At 44.9% G+C, this 27,836-nt stretch overlaps 1 protein-coding gene across 12 annotated transcripts in view; it reads right to left on the bottom strand.

The window, feature by feature from the left end:
• Positions 1-785: 785 nt before the first annotated feature.
• CIT (citron rho-interacting serine/threonine kinase) overlaps positions 786-27,836 on the bottom strand; it is a 165,105-nt gene continuing 138,054 nt past the window's right edge. For 6 of the 12 annotated variants that reach the window (XM_025474152.3, XM_025474159.3, XM_025474161.3 and 3 more), the window contains 19 exons: positions 26,689-26,851; positions 26,247-26,411; positions 23,107-23,244; positions 22,164-22,344; positions 21,416-21,507; positions 20,791-20,895; positions 20,393-20,562; positions 19,629-19,673; positions 19,097-19,177; positions 18,832-18,967; positions 17,063-17,202; positions 13,756-13,848; positions 12,145-12,253; positions 11,909-12,037; positions 11,288-11,368; positions 9,503-9,581; positions 9,200-9,379; positions 4,222-4,522; positions 786-3,216 (listed from right to left, as the gene is read on the bottom strand). In XM_025474152.3, the coding sequence (XP_025329937.3) occupies positions 3,193-3,216; positions 4,222-4,522; positions 9,200-9,379; positions 9,503-9,581; positions 11,288-11,368; positions 11,909-12,037; positions 12,145-12,253; positions 13,756-13,848; positions 17,063-17,202; positions 18,832-18,967; positions 19,097-19,177; positions 19,629-19,673; positions 20,393-20,562; positions 20,791-20,895; positions 21,416-21,507; positions 22,164-22,344; positions 23,107-23,244; positions 26,247-26,411; positions 26,689-26,851 (2,412 nt within the window). In that variant the 3' untranslated portion in view covers positions 786-3,192. The remainder of the gene's footprint in view (positions 3,217-4,221; positions 4,523-9,199; positions 9,380-9,502; positions 9,582-11,287; positions 11,369-11,908; positions 12,038-12,144; positions 12,254-13,755; positions 13,849-17,062; positions 17,203-18,831; positions 18,968-19,096; positions 19,178-19,628; positions 19,674-20,392; positions 20,563-20,790; positions 20,896-21,415; positions 21,508-22,163; positions 22,345-23,106; positions 23,245-26,246; positions 26,412-26,688; positions 26,852-27,836) is intronic. The other 6 variants (XM_025474154.3, XM_025474162.3, XM_025474158.3 and 3 more) reach the window with 3 other exon arrangements.

A 27,836-nucleotide genomic window follows, 5' to 3' on the forward strand; every position in this document is an offset into this window, starting at 1 on the left:
CTTCTTATAATTATGACCTTTGGCAGATTTTTCTCTCCAATAGTAAAGTAGAACAGAATTGCAACTATGGTTCCTATAACAAGCCATGTCAGCTACAACCCTGAAAATAAGATTGTGACTGTGGTCAGATTACTTCATTGGAAATGAAGCATGAAAGAAACTGGAACTATGAAAGAAACCACCATTTGCCAAAACTGATACTTGTCTGGATCAAGCAGAGTTTATACTAAAAAAAAAAATCACAAAAAAAATTTACCTCGCAGACTCTAAAAATCCATCTAGTTAAAAATAGAAGTATTTACATTTTAAATTACCTTGATCCGAACTCTTCCAAGGAAATCTACGTCATTAAATCCCCATGGCCTAATAGTGGATGAGAGAAATTTTAAGGTGACTGGTTTTCCTGGTTAGCTGCATTATAAGAGGACAAGGTAATCCATTCTCAAGTAAGTCTTTCAAAATGGCCTGTTTGCCTTAGGAGCCCCCCCAGTTCCGCAGTCCTATACAGCGACGTAACAGCCAGCTCACGGTTCACTGGAAATAACGACCAAACTTCAACAGTGTCTCCACTCTTGGAGAGAATGCTGCCAAACTTCTTGATGCCAGGAGAGCAGCATGCTCTGAGCCGTGTCATTCCCCGACCCCAGAGAAAAAGCCCTCCCTTGACCCCCCACAAAAAAGGAAGCAAGGTCCCGTGTCATGATAACAAACCTTGCTGACACTGGCGCAACACTTAGGATTTTTTATGGTCTCTCAAGAAAAGAGGAGGTCGTTGCACGAAAGCAAACATTTTAGATCATTGCTTTATTTCACTATTGTTTAACAACAAAGTTCATTCCTCTCCAGGTGGATCTTGAATTGTTCCTTGTGTTCTTTTCCTCATCCTGAATAAAAAAGGTAATGAAGAAAAAGCCTGTACTTTTGGAGACCTAGAATCTTAACTTATGCTAATAAGCTTTTGACTGCAATTTCGTGGTCCGATATTTCCTGCTGGCGTCTTGGTGGTCCTACGGAGCTCCCCACCCTCAATGAAGATGGCTGTCCACAACTACCACCATTGAAACCAAAAGTAAGTGTTGAAAAATGCACCTTTTACAATAAAAAAGTAGAAACCAATTCAATTTCCTTTTTTTTTTTTTTACGAATATAAAGTTTCTTGTAAATATGTACAGTCTTTTGAGCTAGTTCTATAGCAGGAAGCATTTCACAAATGAGACACACAATATACACTTTCAGGGCTCAAGAAGCCCATTTCTCATGGAGATCCTAAATGAAATGCCAAGACTGAAAGACCAATTTTCAGTGACCTTTCCAAATACTTGTGGACCAAGAGACAAAAACTTCAGCAAACATTCAGTCTGATCTGCCCTGGGGGAGGGAGGGGATGCAGTATGACCCCAAAGACTCCAAGCAACACATAAAACACAACAGCATGACACCTGCCAAGGGTGCAACAACATGGAGGGAGGGACGTAGGCGTTTCAAACAAGAAAGCACTTAGGTTAAGAGACGAGCAGGAAGGAGCTGGGATTTGGGCCAGGTTGCAATCTGGAAAGTGATCTGAACCGGGGACGATGCGGGCTGAAATGTGGTCATGTTCACCTGCAGTGGTGGAAACAGGTCTACCTTCCAGCCTACCTAGGATGTGACTTGGTTGTTCGAGGCGTGCCTAAGAGTCATGGAGAATCTGAAGCAAGAGATGCCTTGTGGGAGATTAAAGGCAGAAATAAGGCCGCTAGTTAGCTTGCCAACTGCAAAGCCTCTAGGTTGGTTCTTTACCGGTTGCCAGGAATTTCGCATTCTGGTAGCGGGTAGAGAGAAACCGTGTGAGCCGCGCTGCACCTAAGGAGGACCTCCCGACCCCAGCAGAGGTGGAGGAGGGGCTGCGGCTCTCTCAAACTTCCTGGTCTTAGTCTAGCCCTAGGGAAAGGCTCACTTGGGAAGTCACAGTTTCATGGGGTAGAACCGTGCTGGATTTTGTGTGAACACAGAGTCATCCACAAGGGAGTTGGCAGGGAAGCGTGAAAGGGTGAGGTGGTGGTTTGCTGAAATCCTTCTCTGGTCGTAAGGCTTGAGCGTTTGGTTTGTTTGTTCAGTGCTACAGACTGCAGCTTGTTGTGGCCAGTGAGTTGGCAAGTGGTCAGAGGGTCTCAATTCAGCGGGAGCTATGGTATGGTACTAGTACATTGGCAGAGCAACCCAAGGGGGGCAGCCAGGTCGGGGGGCAGCACATGCAGTGAACCGCCATGCAGAACTCCCGGACGGGTCTCTACCCATCCCAGGGTGGAGAACAACGCACTGTCGTGAACAGGGGGTGGGTGCCCCCGGTCCCCTCCCGGACCTAGAGACTCATTAATGCTGGGCTCCGAGCAAGTCTATTGCATGCTTTCCTGGCCAAAGCTACATGGAAAGCAGGGACAGCAGGCTGGGGAGATGATGCTGAGGGGCAGGGAGGGAGAGGTCCTCGAGGTCCCTTGGCCCCAAGTCACTGCCTCCGAGCTGAGGCCCGATGACCTCCGTACATTCTCAGCTGGTGGGAGGGGAAGTCGTCAAGGCCATAAAAGGCAATGAGAACAGTAAACATTTGGCTAAGATGTCACCCTGGGTAAAACAGGGCCATCTGTGAGGATGGACTGGAACAAGAATGAACCTACATGAGTGCAGGAGGTTAGCCAACTGGTGGGGACTCTTCTACAATACGTTTCCGTAGCAAAGACCTGATGGTGTGTTCTAGCTAAAAATGACTACAACAGGAAATACATTGCTATTCAAATCTATTAAGAATTCTGTTGTCTTAAAAAAAAAAAAAAAAAAAAAAAAAAAAGGAAAACCAACCAATCCTAGGATCTTAAAGTAGCTATTAAATAGGATTCTAACCACGCTGTAGTTAGTGCAGGTTGGTTTTCTTTGATGAACTGGTACAGGCTCGAGCTAGGTATAAAAGTTTATGAATGCTCTGAAAGAGTAACAAAGTGCACAGAGAATGACCGCAGGAAGGCGCCGGCGGCCCCTAAGAGCCTTGGCCCCTGCACCACCTGGATGCAGGGTGTCCACACTGAGGCGGGTCTGGGCCCAGCTGTGCCTTGGGGTGGCTGAGCAGATGGGTGCCGGGGGCCCCTTCAGCAGAGTTCCTTAGAGTGTTTGGTGTTTTCCTGCAGATTAAGATGAGGAGTTGGTTTTCCTGGCTGAGATTTACACTGAAGACTGGTCCCAGACCTAGGAACAAAACAAGGAAGGGTTTCAACTGAGGCGGCCAGGAGTCCCTGGGCTCACCCTGTACCAGCCCGGAAGGAAGCGTACCACACCTGGTCTCCGTGCAGCCAGGTGTGACACCAGAGAGCAGAGCCAAGCTGCTGAGCTTGGAGTTTATCAGGGAATGAAATTCACGGAAAATTCTCCAAAGCTATAGATATATCTCTGTTACACACACACTGGCCCCCATTTTATCAGTGAATCAGAGGCGATAAGAAGAAACATTGGCTATTCCTCTCTCTATTGGCAGGAATCCCCACAGTGACCTGCAGGTGATATTAGGAGAATGTGACCTAGGAAACCAGCCCTACTCTCCATCCCTGGGACAGCACGGTGGCTGTGCTGCCCAGAGGGGGCCCCTGGAACTGGCTAGCCTGCCTGAGGAGGCACCAAGCACTCAGACCTTCCCCCATGTGGGGGCCCCCTTATCTTCAACACCTCCCTCCATCTCTTCATTCACTAACTTAAAAACTACATAGATAATACATGCATACGATTTAAACATTTCAAAGGGCTCAAAGTTCTAGAAAGCAACCACTGTTAACAGTTCCTATGTAGCCTTTTGAAAAAATTCTTGATGTATGTATTTGTATATGTGTATCAATAAGGCCTAAATATTCTGGGTAGTATCCTATCATTCGTGTTTAAGAGGGGAAAATATACATACATATTTGCTTCTATGTATAGAATATCTCTAGAAACTGCTAATGCTGGTTGTCTCTGGGGAACGATATACTCCTTGGGTAGCTATTACATTTTAAGGTACACATGTACTCATGATCCATTTGCCTAGAAAGGCCTCTTCTTTTTTTGAAAGGCCTCTTCTTAAATACGTTTTCTTCCTAAACTGGCTATATGTCCTGAAAAATCTGAATTATAATAAATCCCCCCACCCTTTTTTAACCACAGTGGCCCTGAAGGGCCCTCAGCAACCCTGGTCACTCCTTGGGCCTCAAGATGGTGCCTCACCTTGTTGACCTGGGACAGTGGGGTCCTGACGGCTCCCACAGGCAGGCGGCCCCGGCTGCTGTCTTCAAACAGCCTCCCAGGGGAGCGCTCCCTCCGCGTGCTGAGCATCCGCCCTGGGGACTTCTCCCGCTCCAGGGGGCGGCCCGGAGACTTGTCCCTGCGCAGCTCTGTCCGCCCCTCTCGGTAGCGGTGGGGTGTGCTTGGCTCTCGAGGGTGGCCAGGGCCTTCGGGTGGCGCTGGGCTGGAGGCCACACGCTTGGTGATGTGCTCGTTGTACGTTGGCGGGCCTCGCTTGTTGGGGCTGTGGGGCAACAGGAAAGGGAGGTGTGGAGCTGAGAAGTCACAACCCCACAAGGTCCCTTTCCTCCTGAGCCACGCCCACACCCCAATCTTTAGTAGAAAAGATCCCACCTGAAGCTCTTCAGGCTTTTTGTTTTCTTTTGGTAGTGAGGACAGAGAAAGAGGACAAAAGAAAATCAAGCTTCCTGGTTTTGGTGTAGGCTTTTCCTGAGCACCTACTGTGTGCCAGACCCTGTGCTAAGCAATTCATGTGCTCTGACTCATTAAATCATCATAACAGCTCCACAAGCTGGGAACCAGAATGACCCTCATTGTTCAGACAAGAACATGGAAACAGGCTGGGGGCCTGGCCTGGGCTAGGGGGCCACAAAGCCGGGACTCTGAGCCGCGTCAGTCTGATGTCTTAAGGCCCACCCTGTATCCTACTGACCTAGTATTCTGCAGAGCCTAGAAAGCACAGAAGGAAGTCTTCATTTAGGGGTTGAGGCTGCCATAAGGCCTTTGATGCAAAGGGAGCAATTTTGAGAAAGCCTGTAGTTGGCACTGTCAGCTGCTGTATCTGTCCCACTCTTCGACCTGGTGTTCAGTCACCCCTCCTTCCAGGTGGCTTTCCAAGCCTCTTTGGCACCCAATACTGATATGAGAGGTGTAGAGATCAGGCCTGAGTTAGAAAACCGAGCAGGACAGATAAAAAACGGTACAGTTGGCTCAAAACATGTCCCTGGCCCCAAAGGTTGACGGTGACTGACCAAACAATTAAAAACATCAGGGCTTTTTTGTACAGCCAATCCAACTCTCCACTCAGCCTCTGTCTAGATATTTCAAATGAAGATTTCAGCAGATACAGCCCTAGCCACCTCTCTGAAGAAGTGAGATCCAGAAACAGAATGGAGAGTCAATTCCTTCCCACTCCGATGAGCAGAAAAAGTACTCAGTCTTCATCATCTCAGCATAATTAGAGCTAGGAAAAGGGAACCTACTTAAAATGGGCACATTTGATAGAGAATATTACTTGGAGAACATATTTTGATTGATTGGGGCTTTATCTCAGAAAATAAAAGTAGAAATCAGGAAAGTAAATTTATCCTCGTTATTTTTAAAACCTAAATTACAATTGGAATTACATGCTGATTCTAAGAATGAGCCAAGGATGAATCACATACTGATTTATCTTGCTCTAATTTTTGCAACAAAATTGTATGCTAATATGCTCGATGACATATTTTTCGTCCATGTCGGACTTCTGCATTAAAGTCAAAGTCATTTCTTCAAAAATGTTTGAGAGTGTTGCTGATTTTCCCAGAGGCCTATCTTAACCCTTGATGTTTAAATCCTTCTCTTTGAAAAGGGCCAAATTTGTTGATTTTTTTCCCCTTTGGTTATTGGTTTAATTGCCAGAATCACTTTTGTCAATGCCCATAATTAAAAGCAAATGAAAAGCAAAGATATCTACTGGGGAGGAGTGACTCTAGAGCAAGCTTGAAGGCCAAATCTGGACAGATAACCTATTTTTATAAATAAAGTTTTATTGGAAGATAGCCATGCCCATCTATATGCACTATCAATAGCTGCTCTCACACAATAATAGTTGAATAATTGAGACAGGCCATATGGCCCACAAGGCCAAAAATATTTACTATCTGGGCCTTTACAGAAAACGTTTGCCAATTCCTACACTATCATGAAGCAGAAAAGTAGAGATAATTTGATAAGTGATCAGTTCATTGTGAAGATTTTCATGTGATTCTCTAGTTTCCCTGTGCAACTCAAACTGTAAAGATTCCAGATAACATGCCCAGAAAGCCAGAACCCCCTGGTGTTCCATGTACAGTGGAAAAGTTGGAGATAACTCAGATTTCAACATCTTGAAATAAAGGTTTATATTCCTCTCTAGTCATGTGGCTTTAAGATATGGAAGACAACAAATAAATAAATTCTAAGTAGGAGAATTACATTAAACCTATTTTTAATGGAAGAGAAATTATAAAATATGTCCACAGGGGCCCATCATAAAGCAAGTAAGAAGGTACTCAATGCCCAGGGGAAGAAGGATGGCTCCAGGAAGACCATTTGGAATGTCAGCTTAGATTAATGCAATGAAAGAAAATACCTATCATTCTAGGCCAAATGGGCAATCTCTCATCTCTGTATCCATTAATGACCAATAATCTACCATGCCAATTTTATGGGATTTTTTTTTTTTTTTTTTTTTTTTTGCATAGAGTTATAATTCCTGCTCTGCTAAACAGACCAGGGCAGTAAGGCCTGAGGTGAATCACACTCAGCCAAGCTGGCCTTCTACATTCTGACCTGCCAAAGCAGTCTGCATAACAAGACCATTTTAAAGCCAAGAGACAGGCAAAGACTGCTGATATTCCGACATGCCTGGCAACAGCATGAAAGCAACAGCATTGTTTCTGCCGCTCGTTCACAGGAACCAGCCACTTTCAACCACAGCATAAGTAACTTCTTACAGAGACACTATATAGTCTCAAAAGGAAGTTGCCTGCCATCTAATTAGTAAGGCAGTCGAGGAAAAAAAAAAAAAATCTAATGACAGTACTTTGATTTGTTCTTGGCATGACTTGGAAACTACTTCAGAAAATCTGGACATTTTCAGGAGAGAACTATAGCCCTTTGAGCATTTACTCTTGAGGCAAGGTCAAGCCAAAAGTGTTTCTCAAACCTACACATCAACCTGGATCTGGCTCATAGACCTCTGTGTCAAGACCAGGTCCATCCCACTTCCATGTACTGCTGGTAGGATTACAAATGGATATAGCCTTTAGGGAGGAATACTCAGCAACATCTATCAAAATTAGAAATGGACATCTGATGTCACTCATCAATTTTTCTTCTAGGAATTTATCCTACAGATAGGTTCCTAATCCTGCAAAATGCCATAAGCACAGTCATTTAATTTCCTATAGCAACAGTCTGTGAACAACCCAAACATCCACTGATAAAGGAGCAGTGGATTTAAAGGACCTTTAAATAGATTAAGGTCACATGAAGGAATGCTATGTAGGCATAAAAAATAAAAATGAAGAAATACTTCTGAAACTGACATGAAGCAAGCTCCAAGATACATTAAGGTACGGAAGAATGTGCAGTGTGCTATCACTGGTCTTAAAAAGGGGGAAAGCACTTCCAGAATGGCACAGTAGGGACCACCAAAAACTTGTTCCTCCATAAAAGTAGCAAGTACACTGGCAACAACTGTCAAAATCAACTTTTCAGAGCTCTGGATATTAACCAAAGACTCGCAACAACTCAAACAGCAAGAGCATTCATGTAAGAAAAATAGCTGAATCTCAGTAAGAACAATAAGCTTTGTGACACATTAATATGACCTATTACCAACCCTTTTCTCCCAAGATCTGCAGGGGTTTTGAAACCAACAGCCCTGTAACCACAGTAGCCACTGGAGGGAGATCAGGATTGAAGCTCCCCAAAAAGCCCCAGCCCAGTCCCAAAAAATAGTCCTTCTCTCCCCTGTCCCCTGGGTATCATTCTCAGGACTTTTTATCTGACCTGGCTCAGGGTTTGCTCATGAGAAAGCCCTATTCCCAGATGTTTATCAAAAATAATCAGCGGCAAGTGTTTAACCTGGCAAATACCTGAGGCAGTGATACCAGCTGGGGAAGAGGCTAGCTAAAACACTCAAAAGGAAATCTGGGAATAAGAGGTCTATGAGGCATTCTGAAATAGTTCCATATATTTGTCAGAACCTAGAAAGCCACGCACAGAGGCAGGGCTCTGCAAATGCCCAGGAAAAATCTGAGAAGGCCTCAGTGTCTCAACTCTGGCTAACTTTGAGCATTGTGAGCCCATACACACACACACACACACACACACACACACACGGAAGCCCTCAGCAAAGGGTGAGAGACTTACTGGTTCGGTGCATTAAAGGAAATCTCTGCCCAATCATTAGCTGATGACTAACCTAACCAAGCAGAAACTTGAATGGCTACACATAACATAGAATATAGACTTTACAAGATTTAATCCAGGAGACTCAATAAATAGCAACAACAAACACAAGGGAGGGGAGGGACCTGAATTCCAGAGTTGCCACATTATATTATTTGAAATGTTCAGTCTCCAACAAAAAATCAGAAGACATGCAAAGAAAGAGGAAAGCATAGCATGGCCCCTATAGAAGGCCTTATTTCTTCTGGGAAATCTTCCCTGGCCCCCACGTGCAGGCTGAGAACCCTCCCCCGGGCTCCCAAGGTGTCTAACACTACCCCAGTGAGAGCCCCCATCCTTCTAGGCTGTGCTATAATTGCCTGATTGCTCATGTCTCTCTCCCACTGGGCTCTATCAGGGAGGGACTGCATCTGGTTTGTTCAGCACTATACCTCCCACAGCAAGCCCAACTAGCATGGCACAATATCTGCTAAAGCAATGAATGCATAATTCATGATCCATTCTGGTGCCACTGAAAATACCCAACAGAGAAAGACTAGACATTTCCTTCCACCTTTTCCAAGGGGGCATTTAAAAACTCCCCAGATACTTGTAAAGGACTGAGTCATTTTAATGCTATATCTCAAAGAATTGAGTGCCTGGAGCTTGAAGACTGGGAAACCTTTGATCAGTTTAGCAAAACTTCCTTCTATGTTACAGAAAAGCAGTCTGCCTCCTGCAGTGAAGAAGAGAAGTATGGTACCTGCGGGAGGTGGAGGGGCCCCGGTGGTGGTCAGTGCCGGACTCCTTCACGAGGTTTCCTTTGCAGCAAATGACCCTTAATTTATCCTGGTATGAGGACGCCAGGTAAATTGCTCCTGAGGATATTGCAGGGCCCAAGTAGCGTGGGTTTGGAATTTCCAAATATGCTCGGGCAGGAGTCCTGTGGAGTTCCAGATCAGAGTTTACCTCTGGTACGAGGTAGGATGGGAAGAAAACAGACACTTGGCCCCAACACCCAACCCCAACAGCTGAGCTTTTCAAAGCCTGAAGGGGCAATGCTTACCCCAGAGAGGAGCGTGCCTGGATCTCAATTACTTCAAGTGAGTTGAAGTGGGTCACAAAGAGATAGGGTTCTCTGTAGGCTGCATGGTCACCATGGAAGAGGAGCATGGAACAAGGAAGGGTTAAAAGAGAAAATCAAACCCAGGCTGTGATGTAACCTTGGAAAAAGGAATCCCACCTAAAAGAATTTATCCCACACACACATCCATGTGCAGACGTAATGAGGCATGTTCAAGTTTACTCACTGCCATGTTGTCAGAGCAGAAGATGGGAACGAAAGCAAGGGTACATTATAGGTTAAATAAATTATGGTATATCTGTGCAATTCTGCTGTAAAAATGCATGAAGCTCTCTATATACTGATACATAAGGTGTGCGGTTTTACTTAGTGTGTAAAACAAGATTTAGAGTAATGTGTGGTGTGGCACCACACTGATTTGTAATAAAGTGTGTGTGGTGGGGGGATAAGACTATATTTTCTTATGCATCTGTATTTGCACAAAACACTGGAACAGAACAGGTAGAAACAGAAGTTGTTCTCCCCCACTTGGGGGAATGGGGATGGAGAATTGGAGAGACCGGTTATATGGATGAGACTTTTCATTGGATACCTTTTTAAACTGTTTAATTCTGTTAAACTGTTGAAAATGTTGTACATTTTAAAAAAAAAATTAGAGACTGGGTTCATAGATAATTAAATATTTCTAGTTTTAATACTAGGTGTCTATATCACAGTGTCAATTAAACTTTAGGATATGATGGGAGTTTTTCTGTCTTAAAAGGTAAAGGAGATTATCACTATTATCCCTTGTGGTAAACCAGGACTTTGGTATTAGACTGTTTGTCTGTCATGCCTCCTGTTACTCAGACCCTGGTGGAGCCTCCTTGCCGTGAATCTAGGCTGACCCCATGGCTGCTTGAACCAGTAGGATGTGGTGGAAGAAGGCCTGCCGACTTCCACTTTTGCACTCTTGGAAGAAGCCCACTTGAAGAGGAACTGAAGCCTCTAGCCACCAGCCCCAGCTGAGTTCTCACAAATTCTACCGATTGGCCGCCATTTTGCGAGGCCATTTTGCACTTTGTAGTTAATCCCACTGCCCCCATGGTACCACATGAAGCAGAACTGTCCAGTCAAACCTCAGCATCTTGGGCAATAATAAATTGTTGTTAGAACATGTTATGCAGCAAATGATTAACTAAATAGCCTTGACGGGTATTTTAGCCATAACAGTGTTTCAGAACATTCACATCAATATGTGTGTACATATTTGTATATATGTGTGGGTTTATGTATATGGGTATTTATGCTTTGACCCAGCAGCTCTGCTTTTAGGGCTTATGAGCAGCAGATACTACTTGACAAGTGTGCAAAGCTTAATGCAAGATATTCATCACAGCAATGATTACACTTACAAAAAGAATGAGCATGACCTATGTGCTCTGCCTAATTAGAACTAGTTTAATTGACAGGTGTTCAGCTATGCCATGGGATACTCTGCAGCCTTTGAAATGATTTAAATAAAAGGAGTGCTCTCCTTTCTTATCATAAGAGCCTAACAAATACTTCACAAGGCTGGTGGGTTTGGCTTATGCAGTTTTTCATCAAGCATCGGAATCTTTGCCCTGAACACTCTTCAGGTGACTGTGATCTGTGGCACTTGGTGTCTAATGTAATACACATAGATTCCAAGCACAGTGCTTAAACAATAAAGGATTCCACCTGCAATGCCTTCCCAGGACTCCAGCTGCTGGCAGAGTAGAGACCTCCATACCTCGCATCACTTACCAAAGGCCAAAGGTAAGCGACTCCACTTGAGATCGTCTGTGCGGCTACGTCTTCCGTAAGAGTCCACGAACACCCCAAATTCTGCAAGGAGTTGGAGCCCAGGGGCAGCAGCAAAGTCAGAGGGAGCAGTATCAATGACACACACTTTGACAGAAGAATAAGGGATTGAACCCAGGGGACCACCAGCCAGATTCAGCTGAACCTTTAAACCTGAGGACCTTTGCTGACCCACATCTCTGAGAGATGTGTTAAAGGAAGGAGAGACAGGGAAGAAGGAGCAAAGGAAGAAGGAAGAGAGAGGAGACAGGGAGGAAGGGAAGAAATAGAGACGCAGACACAGGGAAGAAGAAGACACTGGAGGACCCAGAGATTGGGCAGGGGTTGGAGGAGCAGGAGGAGGAATAAAAAGAATGAAGAGAAACATCAAAAGAAAGTCCAAGAAAGAAGGAAAGGAAAGGAGAGAGGAGAGGGAGAGGAAGAAGAGGGCAGAGAAAGAAGGAAGCGGCTGCTCTCAGGAGAGACTAGGAGAGAGTGGGCCCCAGTGAGAGCCCCAGTGGAGGTCTGGGGCTCCTAGTGCCTGCAAGCCCTCAGAGCAGTGGCAGGCGGTAGGCCCCAACTCACCGTGGAAGCAGAGCAGGTATTCCTCCCGCTGCCCTGCACTGTTCACCTGCACGATCGAGACAGGGAAACTGTTGGAAGAAGAGGCAAACACAGCAGGCGCCAAGGAATGGTCATTCTTATCCAGGAATTCTGTAAAGGCGGGTGAGAAGTGGGGTGTCAGGGATTGGCTCGAGTTGGCAGCCAAACCAGAGCAGAGTTTGGCCAGGGGGTTGGGTAGGGGGACACTTGAGGCCTACCCTCGAGCGTGTACTGCTTCATGTCAATTTCGTAGAATTTATTGGTTCCAATGAGGATACTGTAATTGGTGAAGTGAATGCAGCTGCAGGGCTCTGAAGTCTCTATCTCCTGAGACAGAGGGTAGAAGAAAACAATGTGAGTTAACACAGGGCAGCACCTCTCTACTGCTATTCTGTTTCCACCTCAGGCATCTAACCAAGCCTTGGAGACGGTCGCCTCTGGACCTGTTCACATTCTTGGCCACAGAAAACACACTCAATCCTTTCGCATCCCCCCATGAGGACCAATAATCCCTTTGCTACCTCTGGGTGCTTTGCAACCCCAGACTAATAAGGTCAGATAGCAGCCAAAAAAAAAGTCAGAGACACCATTTCAATGAGAAGTTTACAGTCAAAGGCAGATCTTTAAAAATACAAATTCTTATCTGAGGAAAAAGACTGGAAAACACAGGGCTTATTAGAGGGAGTGGTTTTACTTTCTTCTTTTTGTGAGCTGTTTCTAACATGCATCTATATTACTTATATAATTATTCTCATCATCATTGTTGTAATCTCTATTAGTGATCAGCTTTCTAATTTCTTCTTGTTTTCAGGCCAATCCTAGTATTTTCAAAAACCTAGGCATGCTTATTCAAATGGTGGCCAAGAGTAATAAAGAAGCAATGATTTCTGAGAATTTTCCTAGAGCTAACAGTTGAAATCTAATCCACACTATCACCATTGAATATTTACTGATCACCTGCTAAGTATGAGGAAACTTTTAGGCAGCATGACACAGCGAAAGCAGGAAAAAAATCAAACTTCAGTTTTGGTTTCAACTTTGTAACAGGACCTCAGCCGGCCTCAATTGTCTTACCTAAAAATTGGGGATTACCACCCCTAAATTTAAGAACTGTTGTGAAAAGTGTTGGTAAAGTAGCCACTCAGTGTCTGGTACCATCTCAATAAAATAAAACAAACAGCCCGCGCAGAATGAAACTGTTTCCCTAACACATAATGACCCTTACATACCCCTTATTTCACTTCTGAGACTAATCATGAAGCACCGAAAATGAATTAGGCTTACAACAGGGGAGCTTTCTTAGTCTAGGGACAACAGCCAGCCTCTAGGAGCAAGGCAAATGATCTAATGCACACCCTGTCCACACTGCAGTCACCATCACCACCACTCTGCTCCAAGGAGAATCAGCTTCCTCATTACACACAGGAACACAGCTAGCACTGGCTTTTCCAAAAGTTATTAATAGAAACATCTAGGATCTGACAAAGATTCTGATAAGTGTCGCCAGGGACGGCTGGCTTCTCAGAGAGAGCTCCGTCCTTTTTTACACTAATTTAAAGGAAGTGTCTCCTCCATCAGCCTGCTTCCCTTCTCCTTTAACAAAGGGCTGAATTCCCTGGGCTGGCTGGAGAGGCAGCTCACCAATAGGAGAAAGAAATCAAGAGGGCAAACTACAGCTACTCAGGGCTCTGGCACTTCCTCCAGGAAGGAAGGGTGTGTCTGCCCATCTGTCTCTCTGGAGGTCACCCTGGCACACACTGTTCCCTGAGAGGGCACACTTCCCAGGCCAGGTGGTGGGGACGGCAGGATGCATGAGGCCCAGGACTTACTTTCCGAATGCAGTACTTGCTGAGGTTTTCGTTGTAGCGGAGAATGACAACTTTGCTGGGCATGGCTGCACAAATGCAAAGCCCATTCTCAATCTGAAAGGCAACCAGGGAAACAGAAAGAAAGAAAAAGAGGGTCACTAGTGTGTATACTGGCTCCATAGCAAAACTGGGAACACAAAACCAATTTAGAGCAGGGTCTCTCCACCTCAGCACTACTGACACTAGCCCAGATAATTCTCTGTGGCAGGAGGCTGATCTGTGCACTGTAGGATGTTTAGCAGCAACCCTATGCTCTACTCTCTAGATGCCAATGGCACTGCCACCAGCTGTGATGACCAAAAATGTCTCCAGACACTGCCCAGTGTCCCCCATGGGATAGAAATGCCCCTAGATAAGAACCACTGACTTAACAAAGACCTCGCAAAGACCTCTGGAAATCACCTGACACCACACACTTTTGGTACATGTGCACCTTCTGCAGAGACAGGGTCTTTGGACGATCTTACCCCGAGGGAGGAGAAAGGCAGGAGACATTACCCCAAGAATTTAGGGGTTGTGGTTCAAAGAGAAAAGCTCTTAGCTAAGATTTGTGTATGTAGAGTTCTTTTTCTAGAATAGTCGAATCACTCTAATTTCACCTCCCAGTACCAGGTCTTTGTCATTTCATCAAGGGCGAAAATATGCTTCTCAAATCAGTGCTGACAAGGTCAGTGGTTGGCAGGGTGGGTGGGGTAAGATGGGATGAGAGAGGAAGAGATACACAGGATATGGAAAGTTTTAGTAATGTTCTAGTTCTTGGGGTGGGTAGTGAGTCTGGGAATGTTTCTGTAATCATGTGTTAGGATTTTATAATGTGCCTAGTTTTTCATATTTCCAACATTGTATAATGCCCATTTCTAAGTAACTTATCATTCAAGGAAATCATAAGAAATTTTAAAATCTGTGGAATGATAAAAATTTACAGGATGTGACTAAATTGTAGTTAGAGGGAAAATGTATAGCCTTAAAATGCTTATCTTCGGAAAAATGGCCTGAAAATTAATTAGCTAAACAAGAGATTAGAAAGAGAACAATGGAAGAAAGCCAGAGAAACCAAAGGAAGGAAAAATAAAGATTAAGGAAAATGCAAAACTTAATGATAAGTAAGATAACTATCATAGCAAGAAACAGCCCAAAGCTGCTCCCTTGTAAAGATGAGTAAAATCAATATAACACTGATGAAAGTAAGACAAATAAGAGATCCAGCATGGGTTATATTAGAGATAAAAACATGCAGCAGCTAAAAGAGAATATACAACAAAGAACAAAAAGCAGGAAAAAAGGAGAGAGAGAGAAAAAAATGTTCTCTTCAAAAAGAAGAATTGAGGGACACCTGGGTAGCTCAGTGGCTGAAGTCTGCCTTCAGCTCAGGGCCTGATCCTGGGATCTGGGATCTAGTCCCACATCAGGCTCCCCATAGGGAGCCTGCTTCTCCCTCTCCCTGTATTTCTGCCTCTCTGTGTATGTCTCTCATGAATAAATTTTTAAAAACCTTAAAAAAAAAAAAAAAAGATAAAACTGAAAAGGTACAGCATTCCTTGCTGGATCCTTATCTAGAAATCCTGGGTCCCTATCTGGAAATCTGCAATGTCCTTCATCAGTCCCTGAAGATTCACCTCCTCTGAGAAACCTTTGCAAATCCATACCTTTCCAGGCCAGTATCCTCTTCCTTTATACTCTGTCCTCTTTTTATTGTTGCCACAGTTAATCCCAACCGTTGTGTAAGTGACTAAGAAAAGAATCCCAGCAGCCCCATGGCCAGAGTATTTCAGAAACCAAAAGTCCTCAAGAACAGTGGCCAAGGCCACGGCCAAGGCCCCCTCAGGAGGTTCCTGCGGCCCACAGCAGCCCTCCCTGCACTGGTCCTCCATCCCTCAGTGCGGATCTCCTGTGAAGGCTTGGTCAAGTACACAGGATGCACTAGGTAAACCCTGACCAAGTGACTAAATGGCAAATACCCAGTGAGCAGTCTTCTGAGAAGGGAAAGGCAGTGGTTTGGGAGAACTCCAGTAGCCTCAGGGAGTCTACAGATGCTTGATTCAGATTTCATTAGTTATATATGTTCATCTGCATGCATTCATAAATACTCTTAATTTTTTTTAATAAAAAAGGTTTCCTTAAAGCAGGCAAGCAAATGTATTTACTTGCCAAAATATACCTGCCCTACGACCCAGCAATTGCACTGTTGGGGATTTACCCCAAAGATACAAATGCAATGAAACGCCGGGACACCTGCACCCCGATGTTTATAGCAGCAATGGCCATGATAGCCAAACTGTGGAAGGAGCCTCGGTGTCCAATGAAAGATGAATGGATAAAGAAGATGTGGTTTATGTATACAATGGAATATTACTCAGCTATTAGAAATGACAAATACCCACCATTTGCTTCAACATGGATGGAACTGGAGGGTATTATGCTGAGTGAAGTAAGTCAGTCGGAGAAGGACAAACATTATATGTTCTCATTCATTTGGGGAATATAAATAATAGTGAAAGGGAATATAAGGGAAGGGAGAAGAAATGTGTGGGAAATATCAGAAAGGGAGGCAGAACGTAAAGACTGCTAACTCTGGGAAACGAACTAGGGGTGGTAGAAGGGGAGGAGGGCGGGGGGTGGGAGTGAATGGGTGACGGGCACTGGGGGTTATTCTGTATGTTAGTAAATTGAACACCAACAAAAAATAAATTAAAAAAAAAATCAGTATGCTATTAGTTATAAAGTCAGGAACTGACTTTATATTATATAAATTTCATAAATCATAAATTTGTAAATTTTTAGTAATATAACTTTTTTCCTAGTTTGGTTCCATGTTAGATTAAAAAAAAAAAAAAAGACTAGGGGCTTTTGTGGGGCTCAGTCAGTTAAGCATGTGTCCCTTGATCTCAACTCAGGTCTTGGTCTCAGGGGTCATGAGTTCAAGCCCCATGTTGGGCTCCATGCTGGGTGTGGATCCTACTTTAAAAAAAAAAAGACTCCATCATATACACTCACATGCACACTCACACATACACACTTTTTTAAAACCATGGATCATCCTTTCAGTTTTGCTAATTTTATTCTCATTTTACTCTCTGATGTTTCCTCTAGACTGAAAGCCCATGCAAATTTCATGGCTCCACCAATTATTTCCTGTGCCTAAAGGAAGCAACAGAAATTTAACCCAAAGGACATCCAAGTTTCAAGGTTAAATCAATAAGCCCTGTTGAAGGAGGGCAGAACTGATTTCAAGAACATTCCACCCGCTGAGGCCCTGAGGAGACCTTACCTTGCCAGCAGCAAACAAGTGGCAGCCCTTCACAGCTTCGAAAATGTTGGGTGAGATGTCAGGCTGGGCAGGAAGGTGAGCCTGTGCTAGGGACTGCTTAACTTTCTTCACGTCAATGAGACACAGAGCCCGCTCTTCTCCTGAGGGGAAAGAAAGAGCCTCATGGTCAGTGTGAGGCAGGGAAGCAAAGGTGCAGGATGGCAATCCTATTTCTCTTCACAAACAGCCATGCAAGGCCATGCAAACAAACAGTTTTCCATGGATTCCTATGTGCACAGTTCAGGTCCAAGTTTTAGAACTACAGTGAAAAACATCTGGCTTCTTGGTCAAGATTCCAGAATGAAAAAAAAAAAAAAAAAATCCTGCAGACATAAAACCAGAGAACATGAACTGGTCTTTTAAACATGTTCCCCACCAAAGTAAAGATAAGAACACCAAGGACACGTTTATAAAACAACAGGCTTGGACTATTCCAATAGGTCAATGTCATGGAGGACAAAAGAAAGGCTGAGGATCCATTTCATATTACAGGAGACTAATGGAACAGGATCACGAATCGGGGAGGAATCCTAGAAAGGACATTATGGAGCCACAGGTAAAATCTGACTATAGGAAGTGTATCAGACTAGTGCATTACAGCAAGTATTAAGAATTCAAAAGCTGTGCCATGTGAAACTGGTGTGATACTCCAATGGCGGATCCATGCCATTACAGGTTCATCCAAACACAGAGAATGGACGACACCACGGGTGAACTTTAATGGAAACCATGGCCCCTGGGTGATGATGCGTCACTGCAGGTTCATCAGTCATGTCAAATGTCCCCCTCTGGCGGGGGTATTGACAGTGGGGACAAGGGACATACGGGAACTCTCTGCCCTTTCCATTTGATTTCGCTGTGAACCTAAAACTACTCTAAAGATTAAAGTGAAGAAGGGAGGGAGGTGGGGATGGAGAGGAAAGAAAGAAAGGAAGAACAGGAAAGGAAGCAAGCAAAGCAGAAAGAAAAAAAGAGGCAAAGAGAGGGAGAGTTAAAGAGACCACGAAAGGCCAGTTCCTGACTATTATTTCAGCCCCCAGCTCCATCCAGCCACACATGAAACAAGACCTGGCTGTGGATATTTTTGAACACTGAGCCAACAAATTACTGTTTTCTCTTAAAAAAAAAAAAAAAAAAGACAGCCTATAAAGAGAGAAAACATTTCTTTGCCATGGTTGTGTAAGAGAACGCTCTTGTTGTCAGGTAATATGCTAAAGAATTTGGGGTCATAAGTCCCTGCAAGGGACTCTCAGATGGTCCAAAACTTAGTGTGTGTGCATATGCGTTTGTATAGGAAGAGAGTAAAAATATGGCAAGATGTTAACCAGTGGTGAACAGACAAAGGGTCTCCGAGAGGTCACAGAAATAAGAGGCAATGTGCTAACAGCAAGCAAGCTCTCAGGCCACAGCCCGCAGTGGCGCTGACGTCACCATGACGTTGGCATCAAAGGGTCTGATGTTAATGAGACTCTGGGGCTCACGACTCTTCACTTGGCATGACGGTGAAGTGTTCTTTGGGGGTCAGACTGTGCTATGCAGACCACCAGAGAATGGATGTGTGCAGAGAGCGCTGTCAGCTTGGGCAGCGACAGGAACCCAAGGGAAAGAGTTGCTTTGGCTCCCATCTGCCACCAGGAGGGCCTGCCTTTCTGTTTCACAAGCATGACACTCGACTCTCAAATCATCTCCCTTGACAGTGAAAAGAGAGCACCACATCCTTGGTCTACCACCTGCTATCATGAGGAGCTTCTCCAGGTCCTTGATGATATAAATTTGGAAGACCGCTCCAATTCCTGGGACATGGGTGAGAGAGTTTTTCAGGACATTCAGCGCGTAGAGCCCTTCCTCAGTGCCCACCAGCACCACCTGCAAGTACAGATCCACAGGTGACGGAACCATAATCACATCCTCATGACAAAGTCAAAGAGTAAAAGCAAGAGCCCCTTCTCTCGTGGCTGCAGGGGGCCACAGCCAGTGTCCAGAGAATAGCATTACCTGGTCGCTGAAGGGCAGTGTGCAGTTCATGTCTAGACGGTCATCACCTTCCAGTTTCAGCAGGGAGTTTCCAAGCAATTTCTTTACATATTGGGACAAAAAGAAAGAGAGAAAGAAAAGGACACAGTAAGATTGAAGCGTTCACGATCAAACCATCCAGAGAGACAAAAGCAAGAACAGGGAGAAGTTCGGTGCCAGGAAGAAAGGAAGGTTACTCCTGAAAATGCCAGAAACATACATTTGCTCTTGGCTTGCCCCATGTTTTGATCTGAGCTCAAAAGGCCAAACATGAATGTTACTGGTATCTCCAGGGCAGTTGTTAATTAGCATCAGAGTTACAGTTCAGCTTGGACGCAGAAATAAATGAGCAAGTAGACACTGAGAGATTTTCTGTGCTGGGAAATAAACTGATGCTAAAGGGATTTCACCTGCAGAGGGTTAATAAGCCACATGGAAGGTTCCTTCCCCTCCAGGCTGCAGCAAAAGTACAAAGCACAGTGTCAGCAGTGAAGCAGCTTCTGAATCTCTTTACCTGAACCCACGCAGACAGAAACTCGTAGGAAATACAGTCACAGTCCTATTGTACACATATTAATGTGGATTTCAATAAAAGCCTCACACAGGTAACAACACAACAAATCATCAAAACAGGTCCACCCAGTGAGTCAAGCTCCTCTCAGGAGGCTCATGCGTAAGAAGTTGGCCATTGCAAACACTGAACGTGTTTACTAGGAGCCCGGTGTTTGGCCTTTGGTTGAGAAAGTGCCAATGAGCAAGGAGCCCTGTTTATATCCTGGAACTTTCCAGGAGGAGTGATGCCAATCAAGGCACACCTACGACTCTAACGTCTTAAGGATAAGTAGGATCCTGAACCTGCCTACAGAAGAGCAGATCATGTGGAAGCTACGGAGAAGGTTATGAAAAACCTTCCCGGAGTTGGCATGGTTTCGGCAGACTTTTGTGCTGCTTCATGGCCAAGTGCTTGCAACTCAAGTCTTCAAATAAACTCATCAGGGTAAACAAGAGAGAGGATCTCCTTACGAGTACGTTTGCTGCCATGACCAAGAGCTGGCTAACGGCGCTGACACCCCCACGCTAAAGTGCTGCAGAAGGAGGGCTTGTGATGCCAGACAAGCCAGTGAAGAGCCCGTGTCTTGGTCACACAAGAGTCCCCGTCATGACAGTGCCAGGCCAATGCTCCTTGGGGAGGCAGCAACAGGGCTCCCACCACTCTGGTCAGCTCCCACGTCAGCCCACTTAACAAAGACAAGCTCCAGTGCCCGTCTTCATACTCACAGCATCGGCTTCTGCTTTTTCCCTAGAAACTCTCCCACCTGCGACAACGGACTCTAAGGCGGTGACCCAGCGCTGTTTGTCAGGGAAGCTGGGAGCCAGCAAATAGAGCGTTCTCCCAGGCCAGCAGGTGGTGTGTGGGTGAGACTCCATCTTCAGCACGTAAGGGACATCTAGGGCATCGGACAAAGAGCAGGGGTTGGCTGTGGCTTTCTTTCACTCCCACGCAGTGGGCGGGGGGGGGGGGCCTGGAGGTGTCAGCGATCTGCCACCCACCCCCCCCCCCCCGCGCTGCCCCTGCCAGCCCCCTATGACAGGGGAGCCGGGGACAGCCCCTTCCACCCCAGCTGATTTACCAAGCCCAGCGTGCCCCTGGGGTGGGCTCTCCCACTCCCCCTCACCTGCTTTGGCTGTATTTGCAAGCTCAGAAGCACCAACGGCGCCATGAATAGATACATCCCCGTCGGGAAGGCACAGCTCAAATTCTTCCACCGGCCTCTGTCCAGCTTGGTGCAAAGAGGAAGGGCAGAAAGAAAACCAAAAGAACAGGAACAAAGAACAACGGAAGGAAAGAAGAAAAGAGAGAGACAGAGACAGAGACAGGGCAAGAGAGACAGAGTATGCGTGGAAAGAGAGGCGCACGAGAACAGAGGAGGGAAAAAGGTGTGCAGAGAAGGCGGAGAGGGAAGATAAAAACAAAATAAAGTGTGTCAGATGAGTAGCACAGTCAAATTTCTGATGCCGATGCGGATTTATGGGTTAGTTGACTGAGGCAGAAGTTCTCTGAAGGTGTATTAGCAGGTAGACTCTTCAGGGCAGCACCCTGCAGGTTCTTCAGAGGGGAGACCTATAGACGTGAGTATCGTACCAATAACCTTTAGCGAAGTCATTTGGCTTTGAATTTTCAAAAATGGAAAATCGTAGAAGGCTCGCAACGCAGTCTGAAAAACCAAAGCCTTCACGCCAAGACTGGGAGACCTGGGTCAACCACGTGCACAGAAACATCCCCCTGAATTATTAATTTACCTTCTCTGGCTTCATTGTCATAAATGAGGACTTTGGATCCCTCCAGGACAATGTACTTCCTGTCCCAACCTTGCTGTCCTCGTTTGTTATTCCTGGGGAAATAGGGATGAACAAGAACGAGGCTGTGGAGCTGGAAGATCCTCGGGGAGGAGGAGGGGGAGAGGGGACCATAGCCGAGATGCTTCTCTAGAAAGCATCCTGGGGAACGGGAGCAGTCGGGGCCTTCGTGTCAGGGGCGGCAAAGCTCCCTTCTACCCTTGGAGGGCCTGTTGCTGGCCCAGGAATTCCACTGGTGGCAGACAGAGCAACAGAAGGACGGCGTACACATTTTATTTTACATATATCTGGGTGTCTCCACCAGACAATAAAGGCCCAGAAAGTGGACAGACCTAAGTGTTGGTACACTGGCTTCAACAAAGACTAGTGATTATGAAAAGGCAACGAACACGTCGTGGGGAGGTGGAAAGAAGATAAGGGGTTACTTTAACAAGGTTTCTTTGCAAAGAGTTCTCTCTGCAGGCCTTGACTCCCTATCTCTGGTGATAATATTTCTTTCCTCCTGGATAAGGGAGGGCTGCTTTTATCTCCTACTTTTAGAAGAGAAAGAGGAGGTCAGAGTGTCCTTCTGAGATCTGCTGTTTGTCAAGTCCCTTTGGCTCAAAATAACCCTTATTCCAGAGTGGCATATTTCAGGGGTGGCGCCTTCACCAGCACCTGGCACCCAGCCCAAGGCACCCTGCCACAATACCTGGGCACTTTCATCCACCCTTCCAGGTGTAAGCCGCTGCTGGGCTCCTTGGTCTGAAGCCCCGGGGAGTTCATTTTGTCACGACAGAAGGCCTCAGTGAAGTGTGTGGCATACTCGGCTGGCAGGCCACAGGTGGCTGGCAAGCACGTGGAGCACTTGGGATGACACATCACCTGACATTCTGGGGAAAAGCAGCGAACAAGCTGAAAACACCTTGGCTGACCCTGGCCCGTTATTTCCTCTGCCAGCCAAGCCCCAGCCGGGCCCCATCACCCGGGGAATCCCTAAGCTTTCCCAGAAGCCAGGCCCCTACAGAGAGCCAAGTGCTCTCAACACGATGTTCCTGGATTCTCCCCAAGCTGCTACAAACAAGTGTGTAAGGGACCTGTTTGCACAGTTCAGTTGGAGCCAGCACACAGCCTAAAAGTAGGGAGAGAGCAACCTGGCAAAAAAGGGAGTGGGGAGGAAGGGAGGCTAGAAATCAGCAAAGCACAGGCATTTTGCAAACGGAGGGGGAGACATGAGCTGGAAACATGGATAAGCTCATTCCTTTAACAGGGGAAAAATAGAGGCCTCCCACTGAAACTAAAAGCTTGAAAATGAATGCACTATAGGATAAAAAATAAAAAAAATAAAAAAAAAAACAGGGGTGCCTGGGTAGCACAGTTGGTTGAGTGTCCAACTCTTGGTTTCGGCTCAGGTTGTGATCTCAGGGTTGTGAGATCAAGTCCTGCCTGCATCGGGCTCTCTGCTCAGTGCAGACATTGCTTAAAATTATCTCTCCCTCTCTTTCTACCCCTCCCATTCCTGCTGTAACATAAATAAATAAATCTTGAAAAAAGAAAGAAAAAAGAAAAAAAAAAAAAACAACCCACCCCCATCAGATAGATCTGTTTAGGTAGAGACATGCAAGTGCCCACTGCAAATGCACAACTGCTCTTACCAAGACATTTGGATGCCTGGCGCCCAAAGTGCACAGTATCCAGACACACAGCACACTTTGTGGCTCGCATGTTCAATCCTACATTAAATCGGTGAGGAATATTGTGGTGCATGCGCTCCTTAAGACGCCGACTGAATTCTGAAGGAAAATTGTTTTTAAAAAATCATTAGGTGCTACAAATAGTTCCATCAAGAAAGTAAAAACATAACAAAACAAAACAGAATGGGAAAGAATATTTGTAAATCATATCTCTGACAAAGGATTTGTTGCTAGGATATATAAAAAGCTCTTACAACTCAGTAATAAAAAGACAAATAACCCAACTTTAAAATAGGCAAAGGATCTGACTAGACATCTCTCCAAAGAAAATAAATAAATGACCGAAAAGCACATGAAAAGATGGTCAACATTATTAGTTATTAGAAAAACACAAATCAAAAGCACAATGAGATTCTACTTCACACCCACTTCACTCCCATCTAGTGAAGGAAACAAGTGTTGGTGAAGATGTGGAGAAATTAGAACCCTCATACACTGCTGATGGGAACATCAAATGATATACCCACTACACTCTGGAAGACAGTTTGGCAGTCCCTCGAAAAGTTAAATTTAGGATTACCCGGCGATTCCATTCCTAGGTATATCCCCAAGAGAACTGGAAATATACATAGCCACAACATACAATGTTCACAGCAACATTATTTATAATGGCCTAAAAGTGGAAACAACCCAAATGATTACTAGTGGATTAACTGACAAGATGTGCTATCATACAACAGAATATAACTCAACCAGAAAAGGTGAAGAACTAATAAATGCTACAACATGGGTGAATCTGAAAAGCATTATGCTCAATGAAAGCCAGATACAAAAAAAAGATGATATAATTTCATTTATATGAAATGTCTAGAATAGTAAATCTATTTGGCTTAGTGGCTGCCAGAGGTCAGGGCAGAGGGGAGAATCCAGAGGGTCTGCTAACCAGAAGGGTGCTATAAAGGAGAGGGAAAGGTTGAGGCCAAAAATGTCAACATTACAATGTGATGACTGTACAAGCTTGTGCACTTGATAAAAAACATCATATGCTTCAAAAGTGTGAACTGTATGGTGTGTTAATTCATCTCAATAAAGTTGCTAAAAAACCATTACAGCGGATTAGGTAGACTATGAAACTATCTTAACACGAACAGATCCATCTAGATTTATATGAATCAAGTTAAAATCTCCATTATCCAGCTATTGGAAATTGAGTATTTTTAAAGAATGTATTACTGGCATAAGATAGGCTATATGATAGCAAAGATGTTTGTGAGCATAAAGAAACATGCTTTTGAGTTAAATGTTTGTAAATATTTTAATCAATCATCAAAGCTTTGTTTTCCAGATGAACTTTCGTATGTAGAAGTTTTCAGAATTCGGTTTCAAAATCAATTCTGAATTACAACATTTCTAGTTATTAGATATATAAACTGACTGAAGATTTCTCCCTTTGTGTCCTATTCTTTCATGAATAACCTCCTTTTAAGCCTTAAAAATCTAATTCTTACATTTATATTCCAGTCTTTAAAAGAACTAGGTTGCTCCCCCTCCCATTTTATGGCCTCCCTCTCCATAGTGACCTTATTAAAGACAGCTTTGAACAGAAAAGCTCAGAATCCAAATTTCTGAATCCAAATCAGGTTCTCCACAGAACACTGCCTCCCATCCTTTACCAGAAAGTTGTAAGGAATAAATGGCGTGAAAGCACTCTGACACCATGAACATGTGGCACATGGGAAGGAGGTGCCTGGGGTCTGAGGAAGCTCGCAGGCTGCTGCTCTATGAAGCCCTGTCAATGGATACTACGGTCGGAAACAATTTTCTTCCCCTTGCGTTACCATCACTATCACCATGATTCTAAGGGTAAACCTTTTGATTCAAAGTGTTATGGAAACATAGGAAACAAGAGCACATCATCACCAAAGAAAAACCATGGACACACCAAAATGCCATCGAGATTTGCAACTAAAATCAGTTATACTGTGGTGCTATGACACTAACCCACAGCTCTGCTCTACAATCCCCTAAGACCTTGCAAAACCACCTTCCTTGGCCTTTTTTTTTTTTTCTTAAAGGCAGACTGCCATACACAGTGTCTCATTTGGATGTATCTGGAATCTTAGAAACTTGACCACCTGATGTTCTCCTACAAAGGGACCTTGAGAGCTTGTTTGGAGGTTCCAGCAGGGGAGCGTAGCTACTCATATACCCTTGACGGAAGAACAGCCCTCCTCTATCAGGGAAGGGCATCCCCTTTAACCGAGCGTGCACATAGAGCACTGTGGGAGGAAGGGGACACCTGCCTAGCTAGCCAGATCAGCCGAATCCACCCTGGTGATCACTGGGGTGACGAATGTCCCAGCCAGATCACCCTCACAACCTGGCCTTTTTTTTTTTTTTTTAAGTCTTTTTCCTCTCTAGGTGAACAGAGTACTTTTAAGAACACAAAGAAAACTTCTTATGCTGTTGGTAAGAATATAAAGTGGAAGACTACCAAAACTCGAAACGCAAATAATCTTTAACGCAGTGAGTCATTTCGCAAGAATTGATCCTACGACTGTAGCAGCCACAGAGGTGCAGGATTTCACTACAGGGTGCTCCTGGTAAGGAGAGACTGGAAACAACCTAAATCCCTGACAACAGGCATCTGCTTTCATAGGTTAACCATGTAACCACACCAGTGAATACCATGCAGCCCTCTCAAAGGACGAACTTGATTCATATGTATTTATAAACACTCTAATATTTTAAGGAAAAGAAAGAGCAGGGTACAGCATAGTGTGCTATGGTATTTGTAACAGAAAAAAAGGCTGAGGAAAATATACCTATTTTCTCATACTTTTTAAACATAATTAGATAAGATACATGAATAACATGACGTGTGTTTACATGCATGAACTATTGCTGGAAGAATATAGTGGTGGTCTCTGGCTAAGGGAACTGGCATTGGGATGGGGAAGAAGATGGACTTCTTACTCTTGAGTATTCTTATCCTTAATATTATTACTTGTCACTTTTACCACAGGTCTGCATTTTCTTAGTCAATTAAGTCAATTAAAAACAGTTTTCAACAAAACCCCAGTGGCTCCTTGAGAACATACCCTCTGGAGTTGATGACTCCTTTCTGCGGCTGGATGGTGGGGCAAGCAGGCTCATGGCACTGGGCTGGTGCTCAGGTGACCGCACGATGGCAGACATGGCAATCTGCTGCCTCGCGGTGGCTGGCGTAGATGGGTGCGGATGGTCTGTGGCCTTCCGGTGGGCAGCTGGAGAAAGACCAGTCCGATGCCTTCTGGTTAGCTGGGTCACCAAGAGGCCAAAACCAAGTGGACTGCCCCTGGGCTGTCTTTCAAGGACCCGAGACCAAAGGAACACGCATTGTGCCAAATGGGAAATGCCAAGGACGCTTTGAACTTTTCAGACTTGGGTCATCTGGACTGAGAGCTTCTGGGCCATAAGTACAGATGCTAAACTAGTACAACCTATCTGCTTGAGATGGGTCCTCTGCCTTTTCCACAGATGTGGCATAGAGAGTGCCCCTACCTTCCTCCCGGGCAGACCGGAGCTCGATGCGGGTCTTCTGGAGGGCTTCCTCTAGCTCTGCACAGCGAGCTTTCTCCTTCTCCAGAGCCACCTTCAGCTCATTGTACTGCAGAGGAACCTGTGTGGGCAAAGCAGGGTCCTCTTTCCGTCGACTAAATAAACCCTAGCAATGGAAACAGAGATATCTCCTAACTCCTGGAAACTGGCACTTTAAACTAGCTAAAGGAACTCTGTCTCAAGAGGAGCAAACCACGAAAGCCAGGAGCATACTCACTGTAAGTGGATTTAGTAAAAATGGCATGTGAAGGGGGGGAAGGGGGACTGAGCCACAGCCCATCCCAGCCGGCTGGAAAAAAATAGGGTTTCGGAAACTTTCAACAAGAGGGTTCAAGATGCTTGAACTGCCACCACCTCTTCCTTTAGCACTTCCCAAGAAGGAGAGCCATTTCCTGAGTCTTTACCCTCAAAAAGTGGAAGTGGAGGATGGAGTCAGGAGGGATGGTTCAGAAATCACTCTTGCTTTGCGTTTGTCTCATGACACTTGGTTACAAGACACAGAGGTGAATGTTTAAAAAAAAAAAAAAAAAAAAAAGACCAAATACCTGAATACAGAAATGATATCAAAACAAGGGGCTTACTCAAAAAAAAAAAAAAAAAAAGGCAAATGGAAACATGGACTGCACATGAAGGGCAAAAGATAAACAGGGAATAATGTGACCAGGGGAAAAAAAAATCCAAAAATAAATGGAAACACCCTAACTACATCACATGACATAATCAGATAACAATTTGCTGCTAAGATAAAAAGATTCAAAATCATAAATAAAGATTCAATAATCATAAATACAAACAATCACATGGTGTACCAGAACATCCCTCCCCTGCAGCCACCACAGGAGACTGCTCTCACCCCTAATGGTCAAGACAGCGCAGGGAACACGGCCCACTCCAGCCCTCTCTCGGGTACTCCAAGTCACAGGAGGGCTGCCCTGTTCCCCCGGGGCAGGAATGCCTTTAGAAGGCAACTGCAAGCTCCTTAGAGACCTTTTCCAACTGAGAACACTTGGCCAAACCTATTAAGAGGGGCTTCAGTGGTTTAGGGAAGCATGTTTTCGAGGTAGTAAAAAGTCTTCCCAAGTGCATCTACA

Source organism: Canis lupus, chromosome 26 (genome assembly GCF_003254725.2).
Source record: "Canis lupus dingo isolate Sandy chromosome 26, ASM325472v2, whole genome shotgun sequence".
NCBI classification, from domain to species: domain Eukaryota; kingdom Metazoa; phylum Chordata; class Mammalia; order Carnivora; family Canidae; genus Canis; species Canis lupus.